General features: G+C 36.4%; 1 protein-coding gene across 1 annotated transcript in view; it reads right to left on the bottom strand.

The window, feature by feature from the left end:
• GLMN (glomulin, FKBP associated protein) overlaps positions 1–20,033 on the bottom strand; it is a 32,638-nt gene that overhangs the window by 3,710 nt on the left and 8,895 nt on the right. Inside the window, exons 6-16 of the mRNA XM_028087629.2 lie at positions 18,945–19,191; positions 16,950–17,052; positions 9,809–9,996; positions 7,934–7,987; positions 6,322–6,352; positions 6,128–6,217; positions 5,087–5,128; positions 4,568–4,641; positions 3,271–3,355; positions 2,672–2,778; positions 1,921–1,984 (exon numbers count right to left, since the gene is read on the bottom strand). Of these exons, the coding sequence (XP_027943430.1) occupies positions 1,921–1,984; positions 2,672–2,778; positions 3,271–3,355; positions 4,568–4,641; positions 5,087–5,128; positions 6,128–6,217; positions 6,322–6,352; positions 7,934–7,987; positions 9,809–9,996; positions 16,950–17,052; positions 18,945–19,191 (1,085 nt within the window). The remainder of the gene's footprint in view (positions 1–1,920; positions 1,985–2,671; positions 2,779–3,270; positions 3,356–4,567; positions 4,642–5,086; positions 5,129–6,127; positions 6,218–6,321; positions 6,353–7,933; positions 7,988–9,808; positions 9,997–16,949; positions 17,053–18,944; positions 19,192–20,033) is intronic.

Here is a 20,033-nt window from a genome sequence, read left to right as displayed (position 1 = left end):
AACCATTAAATAAGAAAACAATCTTATAAACTGGTTATATCCTTTTCTTTACCATAACAATGTTCAAGCCAAATAAAAGCGAGGCATCTGTGGGTACAATAGGAGATATTCCACAATGCTAAATTGCTCTGTCTTCCCTCTCTAGGCAGTCCCATTTGCTGCCCCTGTAGCAGACTGTGTTCCTTACCTAATAAATTTATCACTCTTAATCAAAAAGATTCTTTTTCTCCCTGTCAGGCCAATCAGATCATTTCTAGGTATGGCCTTTCCTGATTACTAAAAGAGTAAACTCATACTTTACTCTAAGGACACCTTCCTGAAGCCTCAGGGCCTCCACTGCTGCTGAATTTCACTTACTATCTTTTCTATTTTTTACCAGAAGCTCCTTTAGGAGTCAGGATATACTTTGTGATTCAAAGGTTCTGGCCATTGCCTGAGGTCATAGCTATCTCTACCACTTACTAGGTATGTGCCCTTGTGCAAGGTAAAGATCCTTTCAATGTCTATACATTATCTAGGAAAAGTAAAAAATAAATAAGAAAAGCTGAAAAGGACACAGGGAACTTATTCTAATGACAGCAATGTTTTATCTGTGATAAAGATTTGGATTACACAGATCTATCCATTTGTTGAAACTCAGAGATACACACTTAAAATCTATGCATTTCATTTTATGTAAATTTTATCTCAGAAAAACTACAGACATGTTTAACTGTTTACTGAAATATTTAGGGGTAACTGTGCTGTTTGTAGATTACTATGAAGTGCATAAAAAAACTGGTGAACAGAAGGTAGAAAGATTGATACATGATAAAAGCAGAGTAAAATGTTAATGGTAGCAACTTGGTGATGGGTAAATCAGTGAGTGATCACTGTAAAATTATCTTCAACTTGGCTGTATGTTTAGTAAGCTTCACAATAAGATGTTGGGGAAAAATAAGCACTAGTCAATAATAGCAAATAATTATTTTTGCCTGAAGAGGGATGAACAGGAGGTCAGCTCACTGAATCTACTAAATTCAGTCAAAAGGGAGGGAAACTGCTACTTTTCTTACAAACTTTTCATTCCAAATCATGATTTACTTAAATTTTCTTTTACAAAGCTCTTTGGCATCCTTCTGTAAAAATCAAGGGCTCCTGGGTGACTCAGTTGGTTAGGTGTCCCGACTTTTGATTCAACTCAGGTCTTGATCTCAGGGTTGTGAGCTCAAGCCCTGTGAAAAAAATACTTTGATTTCTTTTATTATTTTCTTAAAAAAAAAAAACTAACCCCAAAAAACAGATTAACTACACATGTGATTCAGGTAGTTACAGTTAATAGAGATGACACATTATGGGAAAGCAACTATTAGAAGAGAAAATAGGTAGAAAGAAAGAAGATAAAAAGCAAATCTAATTTTACTATATGACAAATCTCCCTCAAATAGTTTTTTGTCTTCACTGAATACCTCTAATGATGCACTATTAAGAAAACAAAAAACTTCCTACACATTATCCAAAAGGTGATGTTAACAGATTTCAATTTTAGTGCTGAAAATGCTTCAGTTAGTCATATCTGGTGAGGGGCTATCAAATTATCAGATGATTTTATTTTAGACAGCTTAGACTTAAATCATGACCTATAGATGGAGGCAACTGAACAAGACACCCAAACATATGCACACTTCAAAAATTTAGTTAACTCAGGACCTGCAACGTATCTTCCTGACAGGGCTAAGCAATGCTTGCAGCAAGATAGCAGAGGTTCAAGAGGAAAAGGAAAGGGAAGCTGGGTGTGGGGTGGTAAGGGCTCCTGGGAATTAACTTCAAGTTTTAGAATAACTGCCGGTACTTCTAGCCTTTGTTGTTGGGTAAGATATTTAATATTGGCTCGTGCATTTTGAATATACTGTTTCTTTAAAAAAAAAAAAACTCACTTACTTGATTGTCTTTCTCATTATCTTTGATAACCAAATATCTCAATAAATTTAATGAAGCCATTATCCTGTTAATTAAAAATATATAATTTGTTACTTATAGTACGGTTTTATATAATCAGCAATTTCAATGAATAAAATAAGTTAAAACCTAGGGCATATTTTTACAGTTATGTTTGCCATTAGAAATTATTCCCCTTAACACATCTTTTGGAGTAGTAATTATCACTCTTGTTCTCCAAGTTCACAAAATACAATTGTGAAAATTACTATTCTTTTCCCCAAGGGAGCCTTGTTATCTTTGAGATACTTGAGAGTAACATCTCTTACTGCCTGAATTTTAAGACTCCTTTTATAAAACCACTTCTCATCATCCATGCTAGTAGACTGAAAGTAAAATTACATGTTGTTCTAGAAAACAAAACAATAAAACCCAAATCACATGTCTTATTTATATAAGTTATATATATGAAATTCTTAGTTTTTAGTCACCAATGCTATAGTTGCAAATCCCTATGAGTTGTGTATTGGAACACAGGGCACATCATAGGTATAAAATCATCCTGTTGGTCATAATTTTGGAAAGGAATTTTTAATTTTGTTTTTATATAGTATCTAATTACCTAAATATGAAAATCTTTATGTAATTTTATGAATTAGCCATAGATCCTAACGTAACAGGAAAATGCATCTTATTTGTTTAGGTACATTTTATTGTGAATTTACTATGTGAACCTTAGTAATGGTCACCTTACCTATCTGAGTTTTGGAGTAAATCTGTTTCAGCACCCTCTGGGAGAAAGAGTACCAAATCTAGAAGTGAGATCAGCTGTGGGCCTGTAAACCATTTGTTATGTGTTCTCTGAAAAGCAAAATAAAAATTGGGAAAGGTTTTAAATAACAGTTGATTAATTCATGTGTTTTTCTAATACCATCATACTATAAAAATAAACATTACACATTTAAAATATATTTTTTAAACTTTCATTTCCATTCTTTCACACTCTTTGTAGACACTGGGAACAAAATGCCAGTTGAAAATACTGATACACTTTGTTTTCAATATAGAATTACTGACTATTCATAAACAGTAGACTTAAGTTTCCATTAATATTTCAGAAGTACAGAGCAAAACAAAGTCATATTCTCAGCTCAAAGAATTAATACTATTTAAATATATAGTTAACAACATTTCAAAATTCAGGTTTTTAAAAAACAGAAATGTTGAAAAAATATGCCGACACTAGATATAGCAAAAGTCCATAGGGTAGAGTCCACATTAATGTAGTCCACAAATGAATGACTATATCCTACAAAATAAAAAAGATGATCAACACCTTAGCTATGCTCTTACCTTTAATGACACATCAATTTGATTTTTGATATTCTGAATAATGAAAGCCTCCACACCTGAATGATTACTTGTATTCAATAAGCACCTTAAAAGCAAAATTACAATACATTTGAACTTATCCTCAACTGCATTATACTTAAATGATGAAAATTTTACAAATTCAAATGGGCCATGTGTTATTTCTAGAAATACAACAATTAGTGAAGATAGCAATGTGTCAACCAATTACCAAGTCACTTGTGGGTTCTTGCTGTAACTGGCAAATTCTATTTTAACTGGGTCTTTCCAACAAGAAATTTCTATTAAACCTAATGTGAATCTTTTGTGCATATAGCTGCAATGACTTGACATGGCAAAAATGGGCACTAGTATATAATAGCCTAAAAACTCCCAGAATTACTCCCTGTGAAAGTAGACTAGTCTTGTTAGACTAACTTAATTACAAAGCAAGGAAACAGTATGAATGGCTTAAGAAGAAAGGGGGATTTCTTGGTAGGGATATAGATAGATAAGAACAGGAAAGCTGGTATAAGACCTAAGCATCAAATTGAAATTTCATAAACCTGGTCTAAGTCTTATCAACAGAAGTGAAGATGGGATCAGGGTGCTAGTATTGGCCAATCCTCAAAAAAGACTTCTTGGCATACTGACATTGCCCAAATCTATTTTTAACTCATTTTTATTTACTACAAGGTATGTCAATAAACTAGGTCTGCAGGCCAAATTCAGCCTGGTGCCTGTTTTATTGGAACACATCCAACCCCCACCAAAGAGACAAAGTTGAATAGTTGCAACAGAGACCGTGTGAATATATAAATGTGTATTTGCTATTTGGCCCTTTACACAGAAGTCTGCTGCTCTTTAACTTGGAAAGTTGCTAGAATCTTTTCCCCATTAAATAGCACTATTAATAATCTCTACTATTAACTTACAGTGAATAGCCTATCAAAGTTTTAACTCCAGAGCAATTAATTTCAACAGTGAATAATGGAGATTATTGACATGTACAGTTCTAGCAGGGGCCTTATCAATCTCTTATTTAATCTCTCTCTAGTCTTTTAATTTTAGAATATTTCCATTAGTTGAACTGAAATACTATTATTCATATAATATGTATCCATAATATTTGACTAACCCTTCTCTACCTATAGGGATAAAAGAATTTATTATAATAAGGCTTCCAAGTAGAGTCGACTTACATGTAAAACATACTTAAATACGATAACGTGGAATAATTAAATGGCATTAATTTGGTTTTTAATCAACTACACACTTGACAACCATTCCTGATACCTACCTAAATAACGTATATTTGCCTTGTGAATCCAACTTGTTAATATACAGTTGAAGCATAGCTAAGCTCTTTTTCCTCTAAAATAAAACAAATAATATTGTTACATAAAGCGGAGATTATAGTTGACTCTTGAACAAAAGGAGTCTGAAATGTGCAGGTCCACTTATGAGCCGATTTTTTCGATAAAGTATAATACTGTAAATGTTTTTTTCTTACGCTTTTTTTCTTGTAATTTTCTTAACATTTTCTTTTCTCTAGCTTACTTTACTGCATGCATATAGTATATAATACATATAACATACAAACTATATGTTAATCAACCCTTGTTACCAGTAAGGTTTCTGGTCAATAGGAGGCTATTAGTACTTAAGTCTTTAGGGAGTCAGAAGTTATACGTGGCTTTTCAACTGTGCTGGAGGTTAGCACCCCTAATCCCTGTGTTGTTCAAGAATCAATTATAAACTATTCATTAAAATTTCTCACTGTAATTCATTATTATTTAGTCCCAAAACATTTACATACCAATGTCTCAATGGGGCAAAGTGTCATTACTTTGACTAAGCCCTGGAAATTAAAAAATAAAATTCAGATATTAATAGATTACACTGACAATAGACAACTATATTATCAAGAGAGAGAGGAACATGAGCAGGGGTTGGGGGTGGGCAGGGGGGGCAGCGGGAGAGGGACAAGCAGGCTCCCCACTGAGCAGGGAACCAGATGCAGGGGCTCCATCCCAGGAGCCTGAGGTCATGACGTGAGCTAAAGGCAGATGCTTAACTGATTGAGCCACCCAGGTGCCACTCCCTGAGCCTTTCATTCCACTGTTACATCTAAGCAAACTAAGTTCAATCCATTTTGTAATTAAAACTGAGGGGTGTTACAGAGCGTAAATTTAGAAGTCAATTGTAATTTACAATTTTGTCTAGAGTGGCAAAAAATGAAATTAGACAATGTGAAAATATAATCCATTCATTAAAAAACAGTGTTAATTTAGTAACAACAGCGTGTTTTTCTATTTAAATAGTGGAAAAACATGTTTCTACATCAACATCTTAAGACCTACTTGGCTATGATAACTAACAAATAGTACAAAGTAAAAATAATCACGGGAGGAAAAAACAAAATGTCTTTCTAGTAATCAGTCCATGCACCCCTTGATGGAGTCCTTAGGACTTGAGTTATGAGTAAAGAAGTTTCATTTCCAAGGTCCCTACAGAAGCAAAGTGTCAAAGAAGAAAATTGTTTTTCCACAAGTGTTATGCTATCAACTATGATAGCCATTAGCCACATATAACTATTTAAGTTTAAATTAATTTAAAATTAAAAATTCAGTTCCTTAATCAACTTTAACCACATTTCAAGTGCTCAGTGTGGCTAGTGGCGTTCATACAGATCAGAGCTAGAACACTTCCACCATCACAGCAAGTTTTACTGGACACATGGCACTAGAGTTTTCAAAGGATATGGAGAAGAAAGTAGGAGAGGAGTCTGAAAAGACCTTTACTTAAGTTCACAATAGGAAAGGGGCAATGTCAAAATTAGAATACACATTTTACTTACCTGAGGTACAGTAAGAAAGCTCTTGATTTCTAAGTACTGGTGAAGTAGACTGTTGTCTTCTATTCTCAATAAACCATTCTCCAACAGATCCTATAGATTAAAATATATACAGAGATACATATATAGCGAAATCAACAGCTGTATTTGTTGACAATGGCTGTGTGTAAATTACAATGGGTGCAAACGAATCTTACCACTCCTTTGGAGAAAACAGACTCTTCTGTTCTGGAAGAGAATATTAAAATTTATCAACATGGCTTTCTTTTCTTTTTTTAAAGATTTTATTTATTTGACAGAGAGAGAGCGAGAGCAGGAACACAAACAGGGGGAGTGCGAGAGAGAGAAGCAGGCTTCCTGCAGAGCAGGGGGCCCGATGCGGGGCTCGATCCCAGGACCCTGGGATCATGACTTGATCTTAACAACTGAGCCACCCAGGCACTCCTCAACATGGTTTTCTAAACTGCTTTAGAATGATTCTTCATTTTAGGAAAAATAAAGCAAAAACTGAAATTTAAAGACTTTAAAAATATATATCATTAAGGAAAAATTCTTAGTCAAAATTCTTAATTCATGTTTGATCTGTCTTTGGACTTGGTTACTGACATCCGAATCTGACCAAAATCTGCCCTCTCAGGGCTTCTTTCGTAGTAACAAATCAATAGATCTTCAACAGCAAGTGCTAAGAAACCAATTATACATGATATACTATGTATTCCAGTTGATTAATCTGTAAACTCTTTCCAGTTCTTTTTATGCAACAAGTAAATGCTTTCCATTTGTGATAATATTTTTTTAAAGGTGTATAATCTTTGTTAAGTAAATATTTAAGCTCTGGGGCAAAAAATATTATCCAAGGCCTAAGTTCTATTCTAACCATGCAAGGAGTTAAAACTGTTGTTTTTGTTTAATGACTAAATAGTTTGGAAATCTTAAGAATATAGAACTTAAGATTCAAATCAATACACATTCTCATTGTATGAATATAACAGAGACTAAAAAGAATGTAAAATCATTAAGACATACATAATACAATAAATTTACAGAGTTAATAACTACTTGTGCCAGGAGACCCTTGGAAATTCCTGCCTTGTTAGGCCGAGGCTTTGGACATTTGCCATGTTACAAATCTTCCTTCACCTGGGAAGAGATGGGATTGATAAACTGTCACTAATGTTCCTATAGGATACTACTGAAAGGTCCTGATTGATCGCAAGAGATAATTTAAACATGTTACAAGAAAACACAAAGCGTACAGAGTTTTGCAAAATTCTTAAATATCTATCTGGACGAATTATACGTATTTGTCACTTTGTAATTTTTTTAAAGAGAAAGACTTGCATTCTTAATGCCTCAAATAAGAAAAGTTACTGTATATAATCACTGTCAATAATCTAATAATCTAAGTTATAAAAAGGTGGGGTCAAGACACCTCCTTCCTTTTGATGCAGTTCAGATTGTGTCCATGAAGCAAAAACATGGATAAATTTCTTTTACTGACCACCGCTTCTTAGATCAAGGAGGCTGCAGTGGGACAGAGGTGTTTTAATCTACCAACTTTTAAAATAAGGGAAGAGACCTCAGAAGCATATGACTGGAAATTACCTTAGAAGACAGTATTTTAATATTAAAAAAAGATTTTTTGTTGTAAAACCTCTTTGACTCATTTTTGTCTCATGTTTACATCACTGTTTTATAAAATAACCAATTAATTAGGGTCTGGCAAAGAGAAGGTAGTCTCCCCCACTCTTAACAAGAACTACTTTAATACTACTATTTAATTCTGAGATGCCATCTAAATGATCTTACCTTTGCAAAAAGACTTCAATATGCCCCATATTAAATTGCAAAAGGTACGATGGGCTAAAATAGACAACATATATATATATATGTATATATCATCACATACACGTACATTTTTAGAAATTTTATATACATAAATACTGTTATGGGTTGAATTGTGCCCCCCTCTAAAAAGAAATGTTGGAATCCTAACCTCTAGAAAGAACCTCAGCATATGACCTTATTTGGAGATAGGGCCACCTTATTTTTTTTTTTTAAATTGGGATGAACAAGAACCTCCCCACCCTAGAGATAAAGTGAAGTCATTAGTGTGAGCCCTAATCTGGTATGACTGGTGTCCTTATAATAAAGGGAAATGTGGACAGAGATATACACAGAGAGAATGCCATATGAACATGAAGGCAGAATGGAGTGATAGATCTACAAGCCAAGGAACATCAAGGATTGCCAGCAAACCACCAGCAAACAGGGGAGAGGCATGAAACAGATTCTCCCCCAGAACTCTCCAAAGGAACCAATCCTGCCCACACCCTGACCTTGGACTTCTATCCTCCAGAACTATGAGACAAAAAATTTCTGTTATTTTAAAACTATCCAGTTTGTGGTATTTTATTATGGCAGTCTTAGCAAACCAACATACGTACCTAAGTCGTTTTGGTGGTAGTATGATTAAGAGTACAGGCTCTAGGGTCAGATGGAACTGTTTGGAAGGCAGGTATGCTAACCACTATACCACCACCACCTGCTCAGAACTGTTTGAATCTACCTATCCCACTAGTTAAGTTGTATGGTATTGACTGGTATCCTAACTTGTGTAAGCCTGTTATTTTCATCTGTAAAATGAGAATGCTGTATTTTATAGTATTGTAAAGATTAGATAATGCATACAAAGCTGTCTGCATATTGTTTAATACATGGTGAACATGAAAGTTGTAACCATTATTGCAGTATTTACATAGAAATATATCCCCAGGTATATTCATACATAAATATATAAGTACACACAAAGAAATACACCTATGGCCTGCAAGATAAGCAAGCACGTAATCCTTATTATCATGGATATTAAAGTCCAAAAGGTATTACATTATAAAATTATATATTTAAAAAATAATTTTGATAAACTTTATGGGAAAAGGAGGACAAGGTTAAGAAAATTACAACAGGAAGATTCAACCTAAATTGGGTGATGAAAGACGACTTTTCCTCATAAAGTGCTATTTAAGGTTAGAGATGATCTAAGCATATACAAAGGCCCTACAGCAGAAAGGTTCATGACACATTTAAATAAGAAACCAAAAAAAGGTCTGTGTTACTGGAGCATAGTAAACAAGACAAAAGGTAGTAGAAGGTGAACCAGGACAATCAAGCAGGGACCATATTATGCATAAGCTTGTCTCATGTGAACATTTTTAGACTTTAGAGCAAAAAGCCACTGAAGGGTTTTCATTAGGGACTACTCTTAGTTCTGAAAGAGTTGGATTAAAAGAGACTGAGGCTGGATATATACTCAGGATTACATGAGTAATACAGTTAAAAGATGATGGCAATTTAGACCACCCCATGGGTAACTGACCAGTTCCCTCCCTTACAGACCAGGATGATCCCAACAGCTTCAAAACCAAGCTCAAGGGTTTGGCTTCACACTTTGATTCTTGTCCCCATCATTATGTCTGTTTCAACCCTACCCTCCCCCGCAACACCTTTTCACTCTGAGTACTACTGGCTTTAAAACGATAGGCAGTAATATTAATAAAAATAGCTTTTGTTTATACTTCATTTAAAATGTATTAGTACATTAATAAACATATATTGGAAATTAGATTAATGAGTTTGATACTCCTTTTAGAATACATGAATAAACCAAACATTAACTCCTACCTTAAGACCATTGGAAGCTGATCAATACTGATGCCCTGTACAAATACCAGATAGGCCAGAGAAGCCATAGAGTCTGCTAACTGTTTGTCTTCTTCTTCCTCAAATTCAAGATAGTCCCAAGTCCTCTTTTTCCTTCCATGATTAAAAATCATTTTGGGGAAAGGATGTCCAATTGCTGATAAAAAGCCCTGTGAAATAGATAAAGTAAGCTATAGCAGGTCGGCTCTATTATGTTCTTCCCATCCTCCCAGCCATATTCACATCCTGTATAATCCCCTCCCTTGAGTGTCAGTGGGACCTGTTGGGACTTGCTTCTAACCAACAAAGTATGGCAAGATGCCACCCCATGATGAGACTATGTCATGACAAAAGTGAAAGGATTTTTGCAGATGTATTTAAGGTTCCAAATCAGTTGATTGGGGTCATTCAGAATGGTGACTGTCTTTGGTGGGCCTGACTTAAGCAGGTAGAAGCCTTTTAAAAAGGTGCCAGGCCCTCCTTCAGAGTCAGAAACTCACCTCTGTAGGCATTAAAGAACTAAGCTGCCATGTTATGAGAGGGCCTACAAGAGAGGGCTGTGGGGCAAGGAACTACAGACAGCCTCTAGGAGCTGAAAATGGTCCCTGACCAAATAGCCAACAAGAAAATGAGGACCTCACTCTATAGCTTCAAGGAGATAAATCTGCCAACAACCTGAGGGAACTGGGTGGAAAGATGAAAAAGTTTTAGAGATGGATGGTGATGACAGTTGCATGACAATGTGAATGTATTTAATGCCACTGAACTGTACCCTTAAAAATGGTTAAAATAGTAAATCTTATGTTATATATATTTTATCACAATTTTTTTTAAAAGTGCTTCAGAGGTATTTGAGAGCAATCTAAAAATGTGAGACATACAAATATCATGAAATGATAGTAAACTAACTTCTCAGATGAAGAATACTCTAGGAACAGGGCTCCACTGACCACTGTCTTCCTAGATACAGAGTGGGCAGGAGGAACAATGGTCAGTGGCACAAGAGGCTTTGGAAAACAGTGCTGCTATCTCAGGTTGTAAGGGTTCTTCTGTCATAAGAGAAAGAGAAGCATGAGTGGACAGGACTATAGTTTTATCTTTTTTTTTTTTTTTTTTTAAGAAGGGAAGAAAAGAGAAAAAGAGACACTCAGGAAACATAAGGCCACTCCTATGCCTCCTATGTTATTTCTAACTAGAGTATACTAAAAAACATGTGATCTTCAGAATCCAATGGAATTGATTTGAATTTTGGCTTTACCACTTATTAGCTGTGAGATACTGGACAAGTTACCTAACTTCTCTAAAGCCTCAGTCTATCTAGAAAATGATATAATGTCTATGTCAAAAATTTACTGAGAAGGTTCACAAAAAGAGTATAAGGTTACAACTATAGAAGTCAAAGGGAATGACAAAAACAGCTAAATCAGAATACTGACCTTCCACATATTCACTCATTTATTTTAATAAATACTTGAATGTCAGGCACTGCGTCTGACATTGTGGGGAATTATAAAGTCAAATAAGACTTTTCCAGCCTTCAGGGAAGTAAAATCTGCTGATCCCAGATGGCTCCATTAGTCATTTCAGAACACAAAAAAGAACCATGGGAAATCATCCTCAGTCACAAGAGACTGCTATTCAGCTACCAGATGCTAAATATATACTTGCTGTACTGATTTTCAAAGCCATGCATTCCTGTTATAGCTATAAGACAGAAAGTTTACTGTACTTGGATTCTAAATGTCCTCTTAATCATGAAGCTCCATTTCTTCATTTGGCCAATACTAGATATATTTTTTTTCCCCAGAGTAAGATTAGCCTTTTAAAAAATCGTTACATATAACCAGATTCTTCAGTGCTGCTTTAGGATACATGGAGTCCACCTGTGTCCAAATTAGGGCCTTCACTATCTACCCACACCATCCAGCAGTCTTGCTCATACCCAGGATGTACCTGCCACTCTATAATTTCTCATGGCAGCCTTGGCCCTTTTAGGCATGTTTCTGTGGTGAAACCCTTGGGACATTCAAGCAGTTCTATATCAAAATAACTTCTGCCAAAGGAGGGATAGCCGAGGCTATCAATCTCAAGCAGGCCACACTTACCTGAACTTCTCCAGCATAGAACAGAAGGCACCTCCTCACTTCATCTCCTACCCTGATTTCACCTCTATTTTTTTTTTTAATTTTTAAAATTTTAATATAGTTCAAATCAGTGTGCCAGGTTCATTTCAGCTCCTTCACTGCCAAAACTGAGGGCAGGGGCTGCTTTAGTTTCTCTGCCTTCTTTGTGTGTGATGACTAAGGTGTACACTAGGTCTCTGCTGTATCGAACTTTTAACTTCACCATTATCCTTTTCCTTGATCTTGATGGATTTGGCACCCTCCTGCCTGGCCATGAGCAGGAAGTTCTTGATTTTTTTCAATTTTGCAAAGAATGGCTATGAGGGGTACAGGGGAGCGTGTGGCTGGCACAGCAAGTGGCAAAAAAAGAGCTCACCTCTACTTGACTGCTTTGTGCTTCCTCATTCTGTCTCTACTCACAACGATCCTTCCACTGAGATCTTACGACCTCTTCCCTACACCCTCAACCTCTTCATAAGATACTTGCTCTATCTTACTGCTATAATTAAACCTGACTTGATTTCTGGTGCAAGCTGCTCATCCTCTCACATCTCTTTACACAGCACAGTCAGGGAGGCAGCAGTGGGGAAGGGTGGTATGGGTAGAGCCTGGGTATTATCTTGGTTCGTCCTGCATTCTCAAGCAAAAGCACATTTTCCTTTGAGGCAGATGCCATACTCACCTTTATCTGTCCTCATCTCTGCCATATGCTGACTGCCTGGTCATTTCCTCACATTTACTGAAGACTCTGGTACCTGCTCACAATCATTTTCTCTATCCAACTCCTGCCACCATATGGGAAAAAATTCAATGTTCGTGTAGATAACTCCTCTAATAGGCCAGCCTCAGGGCTCTAGATTTCTGAATTCCGATGACCTTAATTTCTAATTCATTTCAGCATGTAATCCCAGCATTTGCAGCTATTCCACATTAGATACCTAAACCCCAACATCTCATTTTGTGACTATAACTTCTTTTCTACCTCTGACTTCTCTAGTTCTGGGATCCCTTCATCTAACCTACCTATCTGTCCCCTCCTAATTCCCCTTCTTTCCCTGTCCAACCAACACATTATTGGGTATTTGAACTACTTACACCCTATATTTTCTTTAGCTCCATCTACCCGATAAAATGCCCGCTTGGGAAAATAACTACAATCCACCTTCTCTACTTCTATACCCAGGCAGTTGAGTACCGCTGGCGAAAAATCATACACAAATACAAACTGTTACCACTATAGTTGTGGTCTCCAACCTCAGTCGAATGCTCAGACTACTGACTAATGCTTTTATGGTCTTCTACCATCTCTTTCCTTTCCCTTCAGTATTCCAAACCCTTACCAATTCCTTGAAGCCCCCATTTCTAATTCTTAGATGTTTTTTTTTTTAAGATTTATTTATTTGAGAGACAGAGAGAGTAGGAGAGAGAACACGAGCAGGGTGAGGGGCAGAGGGAGAAGCAGACTCCCCGCCAAACAGGGAGCCCAATGCTGTACTCAATCCTGTGACTCCGGGATCATGACCTGAGCTGAAGGCAGACGCTTAACCGACTGAGCCACCCAGATGCCCTAGTTCTTAGATTCTTAAGGGATCTCCTTCACCTAGAAATCTGAAGCCAGTGAGTTTGATTCCCTTCAATTTTAATTCCATTCCTGCTACAAACTGCCCTGCATGCATACCCATTCTTACCTCCTCTAGGTGTCCTTGATCCTGTGCTCAGCTGTGTGCTCTCGAGCCACATTATTTCAGTTATCCCATAGTAACACTTCTCTTTTCCTCTCTAATGGTTCCCACCCCTTCAGTCTATAAATATACATGCTCAAGACTCCCTATCTCCCCCATTACCTTCCTACCCAGGAAGGTAATGTCTTCCCACTACTCTTCTTTCTTAGGCCCATGTCTTCCCACTACTCTTCTTTCTTATCCTCTTTTGAAGAACACCTTATACTAGTTAGCACCTTTTTCTCATTGTTCATGCACTCCTTTAACCACCCCACTGTTTTTTGTCTCCAACACTCCACTTAAACTGTTCTTGCTAAGATTATCAATGCCATCTCCCTAAATCCAGTGGATGCTTTTCAACTGTTACTTTACAGTCTACATGTAACATGACCAATCACTTTTTTCTTCCTCAAACTCTACCACCCCAGTTTCTGTGATATCTGTACCACCTCTGTGACCCTTCTTTCTTGGTCTCTTTGGTGGGCTTATCTTAAGTGTTGGTACTCTGTAGGGTTCAGTCCTATGCCCTTTTCTTTTCTCACACTTAATTACCTCTTTAGATGATCTCATCAAAATTTGATCATTCAAAATTTTCCCCTTCAAAACCTGCTCTCTGGGAATTAAATATATATCAAGAAATTACTGTTAAGGGGCGCCTGGGTGGCTCAGTCGTTAAGCGTCTGCCTTCGGCTCAGGTCATGATCCCAGGGTCCTGGGATCGAGCCCCACATTGGGCTTCCTGCTCCGCGGGAAGCCTGCTTCTCCCTTTCCCACTCCTCCTGCTTGTGTTCCTGCTCTCGCTGTGTCTATCTCTGTCAAATAAATAAATAAAAATCTTTAAAAAAAAAGAAATTACTGTTAATCTTGTTAGATGTCATAATGAATTATGGCTATCTTTTTAGAAGTCCTTATTAATTAGAGAAGCATACTTGAAGACTTATGGATGAAATGATAAGTCTAGGACTTGCTATAAAATACTACAGTAAAAAAAAAAGATTGGCAAAATGTCAAAAATTGTTAAAGCTGGGTAATGGGTACATGAGGTTACGTTATATTGTTCTTTTCACTTTTCTGGATTTTTTTAAATTATCTTAATAAAAAATGTTTTTAAAGCACAAAACACCCTGTTCCCTGCCCTGTATTCTCTATCTCGATCATCTGCCCAGTTACCCAAGCATAAAACTTCATCAATGAATCAACTTTTGAACTAAAATCCAATTAATGACCAAATTTTGCTGATTTTACCTACTATAAAATTTTTTATTTTGCCCTCTCCTCTTCATCTCTACAACCATTTCCATAAGGATCCCATTATTTCTCACTTAACTCCCAAAATACACCTAAGGATCTCCCTATTTCTAATCTTATCTTGGTTAATTCAACCTCCACTTATGTGATGAATCCAAAACAATTACATCACTCCCAGGCTTAAAATCCTGCAACAGTTACCAATTTTCATATCTATCTTCTCAAAATAGGGTACATTTATCATATATGGTAATGTTTATACTATATCCAGGGGATTATGCTGTATGCTAACACTGGCAACAATGAAGAGGCCCCAGTCTGCTGGGAAAATCCCTCCCCTTTTCTCCCTCTACATCACTCAGAGCCTCTTCTCTACTATCTTGACCATCAGCATTAACCCCATTAACTATGTAACCCTATTTATATTAGTTACCAGATTATTTCTTATCCTCAGAAATCTAGTTCCCCTAAATTTCTGGCATCTCTTCTAAAGCCTTCTCCTACCTCTTCTCAGATCTCAGGTACCCTCCAAAGTATGGCCTGTGGAACTCACAGTTATTAGCAAAATCCATTCTTCATGAAATTGTCTTTTACCTCTTTTGCTCTAAAAGAAATCTGACTCTTCTGAAAACAACTATTTTCTCTGCAGACTTCTCAAAGAGTTGCTATTTTTTCACCCATATCCACTATATCAAGCCTCGAAGTAAAATACCTATGCTCCTTGCTGCTCATCCTCTCTGAACCCCTCAGCTTTGAAACTCACTTCATGTGACTATCCAACATCTACCCCAAGGTCACTCCATTAATTGGGTTTTGGACATAATTCTTATAATTGTGTGACTTAAATGTACAACCAAAGAACTTCTAAAACCATGGACTCTCAGGTACTTCACTGTCCAATGATTTCAGTCTCCACCCGCCCCTTAGAACACCCACCCACTCCATGGTCATACCCCAGACATTGTTATTAGTAACTGAACTTTTCCACAGTATTATTTCAAGCATCCTGTTCTTTAACCTCCAATCTTTTCAGCTCATTCCTTTTAGTAACCTAGCTCCAACAACTTGTCAGTCACACTGGGAACTACAATCCAGTGATCCCATCATCTTTTCCACTGTCTCTCACATTTAGTATATTCAAACTTCCTTACTCAGCTTAAATTCTATCATCCATCCATCTATGTCCATCACAGTCACTTCCTTGCATACATGTCTTTCCCCCTCTCTTGCTTTGTAGAACTCAAACAGTTAAAACTCTGACCTAGTTAAATCCAACTTTCTTCCTATACAACTGAACATGGCTGAAGAAAACCCACAACCACAATGACTGCTCTAACCTGAAATTCATGACTATCAATCTCAAGTACATATTTTCCATATTTCAGATTAGTTCCCTAATATAGAATCCCAACACACTTAAAAATACTCTTGGATGCATTAAGCCAAATTACTTTTAAAATAAAACTTATTTCTGGAGTTATTTTGAAAATATTTATCATAAGTCTTAAAAGTGAGGATATCCTTTGGCACAGAAATTCCACTTCTAGAAATTTAAGAAAAGAAATGAAGAAATATGCAAAGATTTGGTTAAAAGGATACTTATCACAGACTTAACAGTTAAAAAAAGAAAGTTGGAATTGTTTTATAATACTGAAAAATTGGAGAAAACCTAGAGCTAGATGGCCCAAGTTACACAAAAACAGAAAGACAATGTAAAAATATTCGTAATATGCTAAGAGAAACAAAGTACATTACAAAAGAGTATGTATAATGCTATAGAATCTTTAAAAAAATTATACCTATGTATATATTTATTTCTGACTACAAAAGCAAAGTCTGGAAGGTGTTGATTTCATTACCCAAATAATATTGCTGTTTATTTTCTATCCTTTTATCTATGTTCTACAAAAAATACATATCACCATTAATAATGTATCAATTTACATGCCCATGTGCAGTACATGAGAATATAGCAGGATAACATTTTAAATTATAGCAGATTTTATGGCAGATTAAATTAGCTATACTTACTATGATTTCAGATGCAAAACATCTTAAAGGATCATTTCCAGCTTCTTTGGACTGCTCAAAGAATTGTGCTGTCAGCAAAGGGCATTTCAAGCTTTTGAAACAACTAAGGTATAAGAAATGGGTAACTGTGAATAGAGTATTTCCTAAGTATAAAATATCTAGTTCTATAAACATATCAAAGTTAATTTTACATGAATAATAATAACTCAATCGCCTGTAAAACTGCTGATGTAATATCCTTCCTCCTGGGGGCGCCGGGGTGGCTCAGTTGGTTAAGCAGCTGCCTTCAGCTCAGGTCATGATCCCAGGGTTTCAACCCACATCGGGCTCCAACCCACATCAGGCTCCAACCCGCATCAGGCTCTCTGCTCAGCGGGGAGCCTGCTTCTCCCTCTCCCTCTGCCTGCCACTTCCCCTGCTTGTGCTCTCTCTCTGTCAAATAAATAAATAAAACCTTAAAAATTAAAAAAAAAAAATCCTTCCTACTGGTATTGGGGAAAGCATGAGAACACCTTGCTAGACTCTATGTGTAAGATGCACTTCCATGTCTGGACTATATCAGTGGTTACTGAAGGTTTAAGGACTAGTGCTATTCCATGATGTAGTTTTCATTAGGTCAAGGAAAAATCAGGAAATGTAATTTTTTTCATAAAGCTCTATTTGTTTTATTTAGAAAACCAAACTTTATTCTGTGATTAAGCCTTCCCAATTTCTTTAGTTTAAATATCTTTATTTCATGAAATAATGGGTTCTATAAATGGCAAAAAATTTTTTAAGTCCTAATCTGAAAAAATAGAAAGCTAACTATAGTTTTAGTCTCCAAAATTTAAAAGATAAAATAACTAGTCCATGTAATTCAATAATCTAGTCCAATACTGTCCAACAGAAATATAATACAAGCCCCGCATATAATTTTAAAATCTTTTAGTAATCACATTAAAAAAGAAACAAGGGAAAGTAGTAACTTTTCTTATTAACCCAATATATCTGAAGTATTATCTCAATATGTCAGTATGAAAATTATTGAGGGGCACCTGGGTGGCTCAGATGGTTAAGCGTCTGCCTTCGGCTCAGGTCATGATCCCAGGGTCCTGGGATCGAGCCCCACATCGGGCTCCCGGCTCTGCAGGAAGCCTGTTTCTCCCTCTCCCTCTGCCCCTGCTTGTGTTCCCTCTCTTGCTGTGTGTCTCTTTCTCTGTGTCAAATAAATAAGAGCTTAAAAAAAAAAATTGAGGTATTTTAGTATTCTTTTTAATAACAAGTCTTCAAAATCCAAGGAGCATTTTATACTTAGAGCACATCTTTTTTTTTTTTTTTAAGATTTTATTTATTTGACAAAGAGAGAGATAATGAGAGAGGGAACACAAGCAGGGGGAGTGGGAGAGGGAGAAGCAGGCTTCCCATGGAGCAGGGAGCCCGATGCAGGGCTCAATCCCAGGACATTGGGATCATGACCTGAGCCGAAGGAAGACACTTAATGACTGAGCCACCCAGGCGCCCCCTTAGAGCACATCTTAATCTGGACTAGCCATACACCAAGTGCTTGACAGCCACACTGAACAGCACATGTTTACTGTATAGTGCCCCTGGACTGAATGCTGTTGGGTACTCTGTTACCATTTTTGCAGTCAAGTTGGATGTTCAACTGTCTGGTGCTGCTTCTGTTGCTTTCAAAAGGAAAGTAAAAACACAGTTCCCCCACAGAAAGACCAGATTCTTCGAGCTATACCTATTTCCCCCACTTTAATTATTCACTTACTGTGATGAATAAAAGTAAGTCATAGAAGAATATAAAGTAAATTAAACAAATGGATTTTGGTTTTTAATTTTTAAAAGTGCAGAACATGGCATTTAATGAGGCACCCCATAATCTTCTAAAATTCAAAACCTGAAACTAGATTTATACGTCCATGGCAAACAAATACAACAAAGAAACATAAAATAACTCATCGGTTACTTAATTCCATTGTGAAATGTTACCAAAAATATACTTACAATTTCAGTAATTCATCCTTTAACTTTTCATTTTCATCTTCCAGTGAGTTTTCTTTGTCATTAATGACTTCTTCCACAAAAGGCTTAGTGAACCCTATTAAGGCCTTGCAACACTGACAAAGGCCATAGTCATCTGTTTGTCTTTGTTCTTCTGAGTATGGAACAGGAAGGAGAGATAGCTGACTCCAAAGAGTGGACAATGCTAATCCCACCGAATATGCCTTGTTGTTATGAAGTTTCTGAATCACTAAAACAGAGACCAAGTTGTGACTTGAGGTAGCTTCATCAAGTATGCTACACATGGGACCAGAAGTCCAGTAAATGTAGAATTATAACACGTTTAAAAAAAACCATTATAACAACTTTGAAATCAGGATGACATATCATAACTTAATTGGTAGTGTTTTTATTCTTCTTCTTAGTGGTGCATGAAATATTGGATCATCTTACAATCATGGCACCTTACAATAGATGCCATGAAATCTTGTTTAAGTTTGTTTCTAACGGTTTACATAGATAAGACAGAAACACTTTGTTCCATTATTTTTTGGTTGTTATAAGTATCAAATAAGAGAAAGTGTCTTTGTAAAATATAATGTAAAAATGAGAGGTAGTTTTACTGTGTTTTCCTTTCTAGGAGACTTTGAATATTTTAAGCGGTACAAAGCTGCTTCATTCTCATTTAAAATGAATTTACTCTCACTTCTAGATTCTGGGTCCTTCTATCAGACTCTGAGTTATATATAAGTTATAAAATGAAAAAGTAGTCTCTTCCGATGGATAAATACTGTCTGCTTTGGTTGCCAAGGTCCACTGCTTAACAATAATGTTACTGCACTCAGTCATGGAGACTTTTCTTTCTACACTTGTTTCATTCAGTAGTTCTTTTGCTATTCCCAGCCCCGACTTCCCAGTGGAGATGATGAGCAATGCCTGTGCAATACTGTTCTTAACCAAGATACAGGACCCACCACAATGCTGACAGACAGAGTAAAGCGAGGTAATCCTTTAAATATGTTTACAGGGGAAATTCCAGATTAATGTTGTAGATAGGAAGGTTAGGCAGAAAGCTATAGATTGTAACATAAT

This window comes from Eumetopias jubatus, unplaced genomic scaffold (assembly GCF_037043125.1).
Source record: "Eumetopias jubatus isolate StellerSeaLion01/CBP00866 unplaced genomic scaffold, mEumJub1_p1.0 scaffold_4, whole genome shotgun sequence".
In the NCBI taxonomy this organism is placed as follows: Eukaryota; Metazoa; Chordata; class Mammalia; order Carnivora; family Otariidae; genus Eumetopias; species Eumetopias jubatus.
Note: the sequence above shows the minus strand (reverse complement) of the source record. Positions and strands in the feature narration are given on the sequence as shown.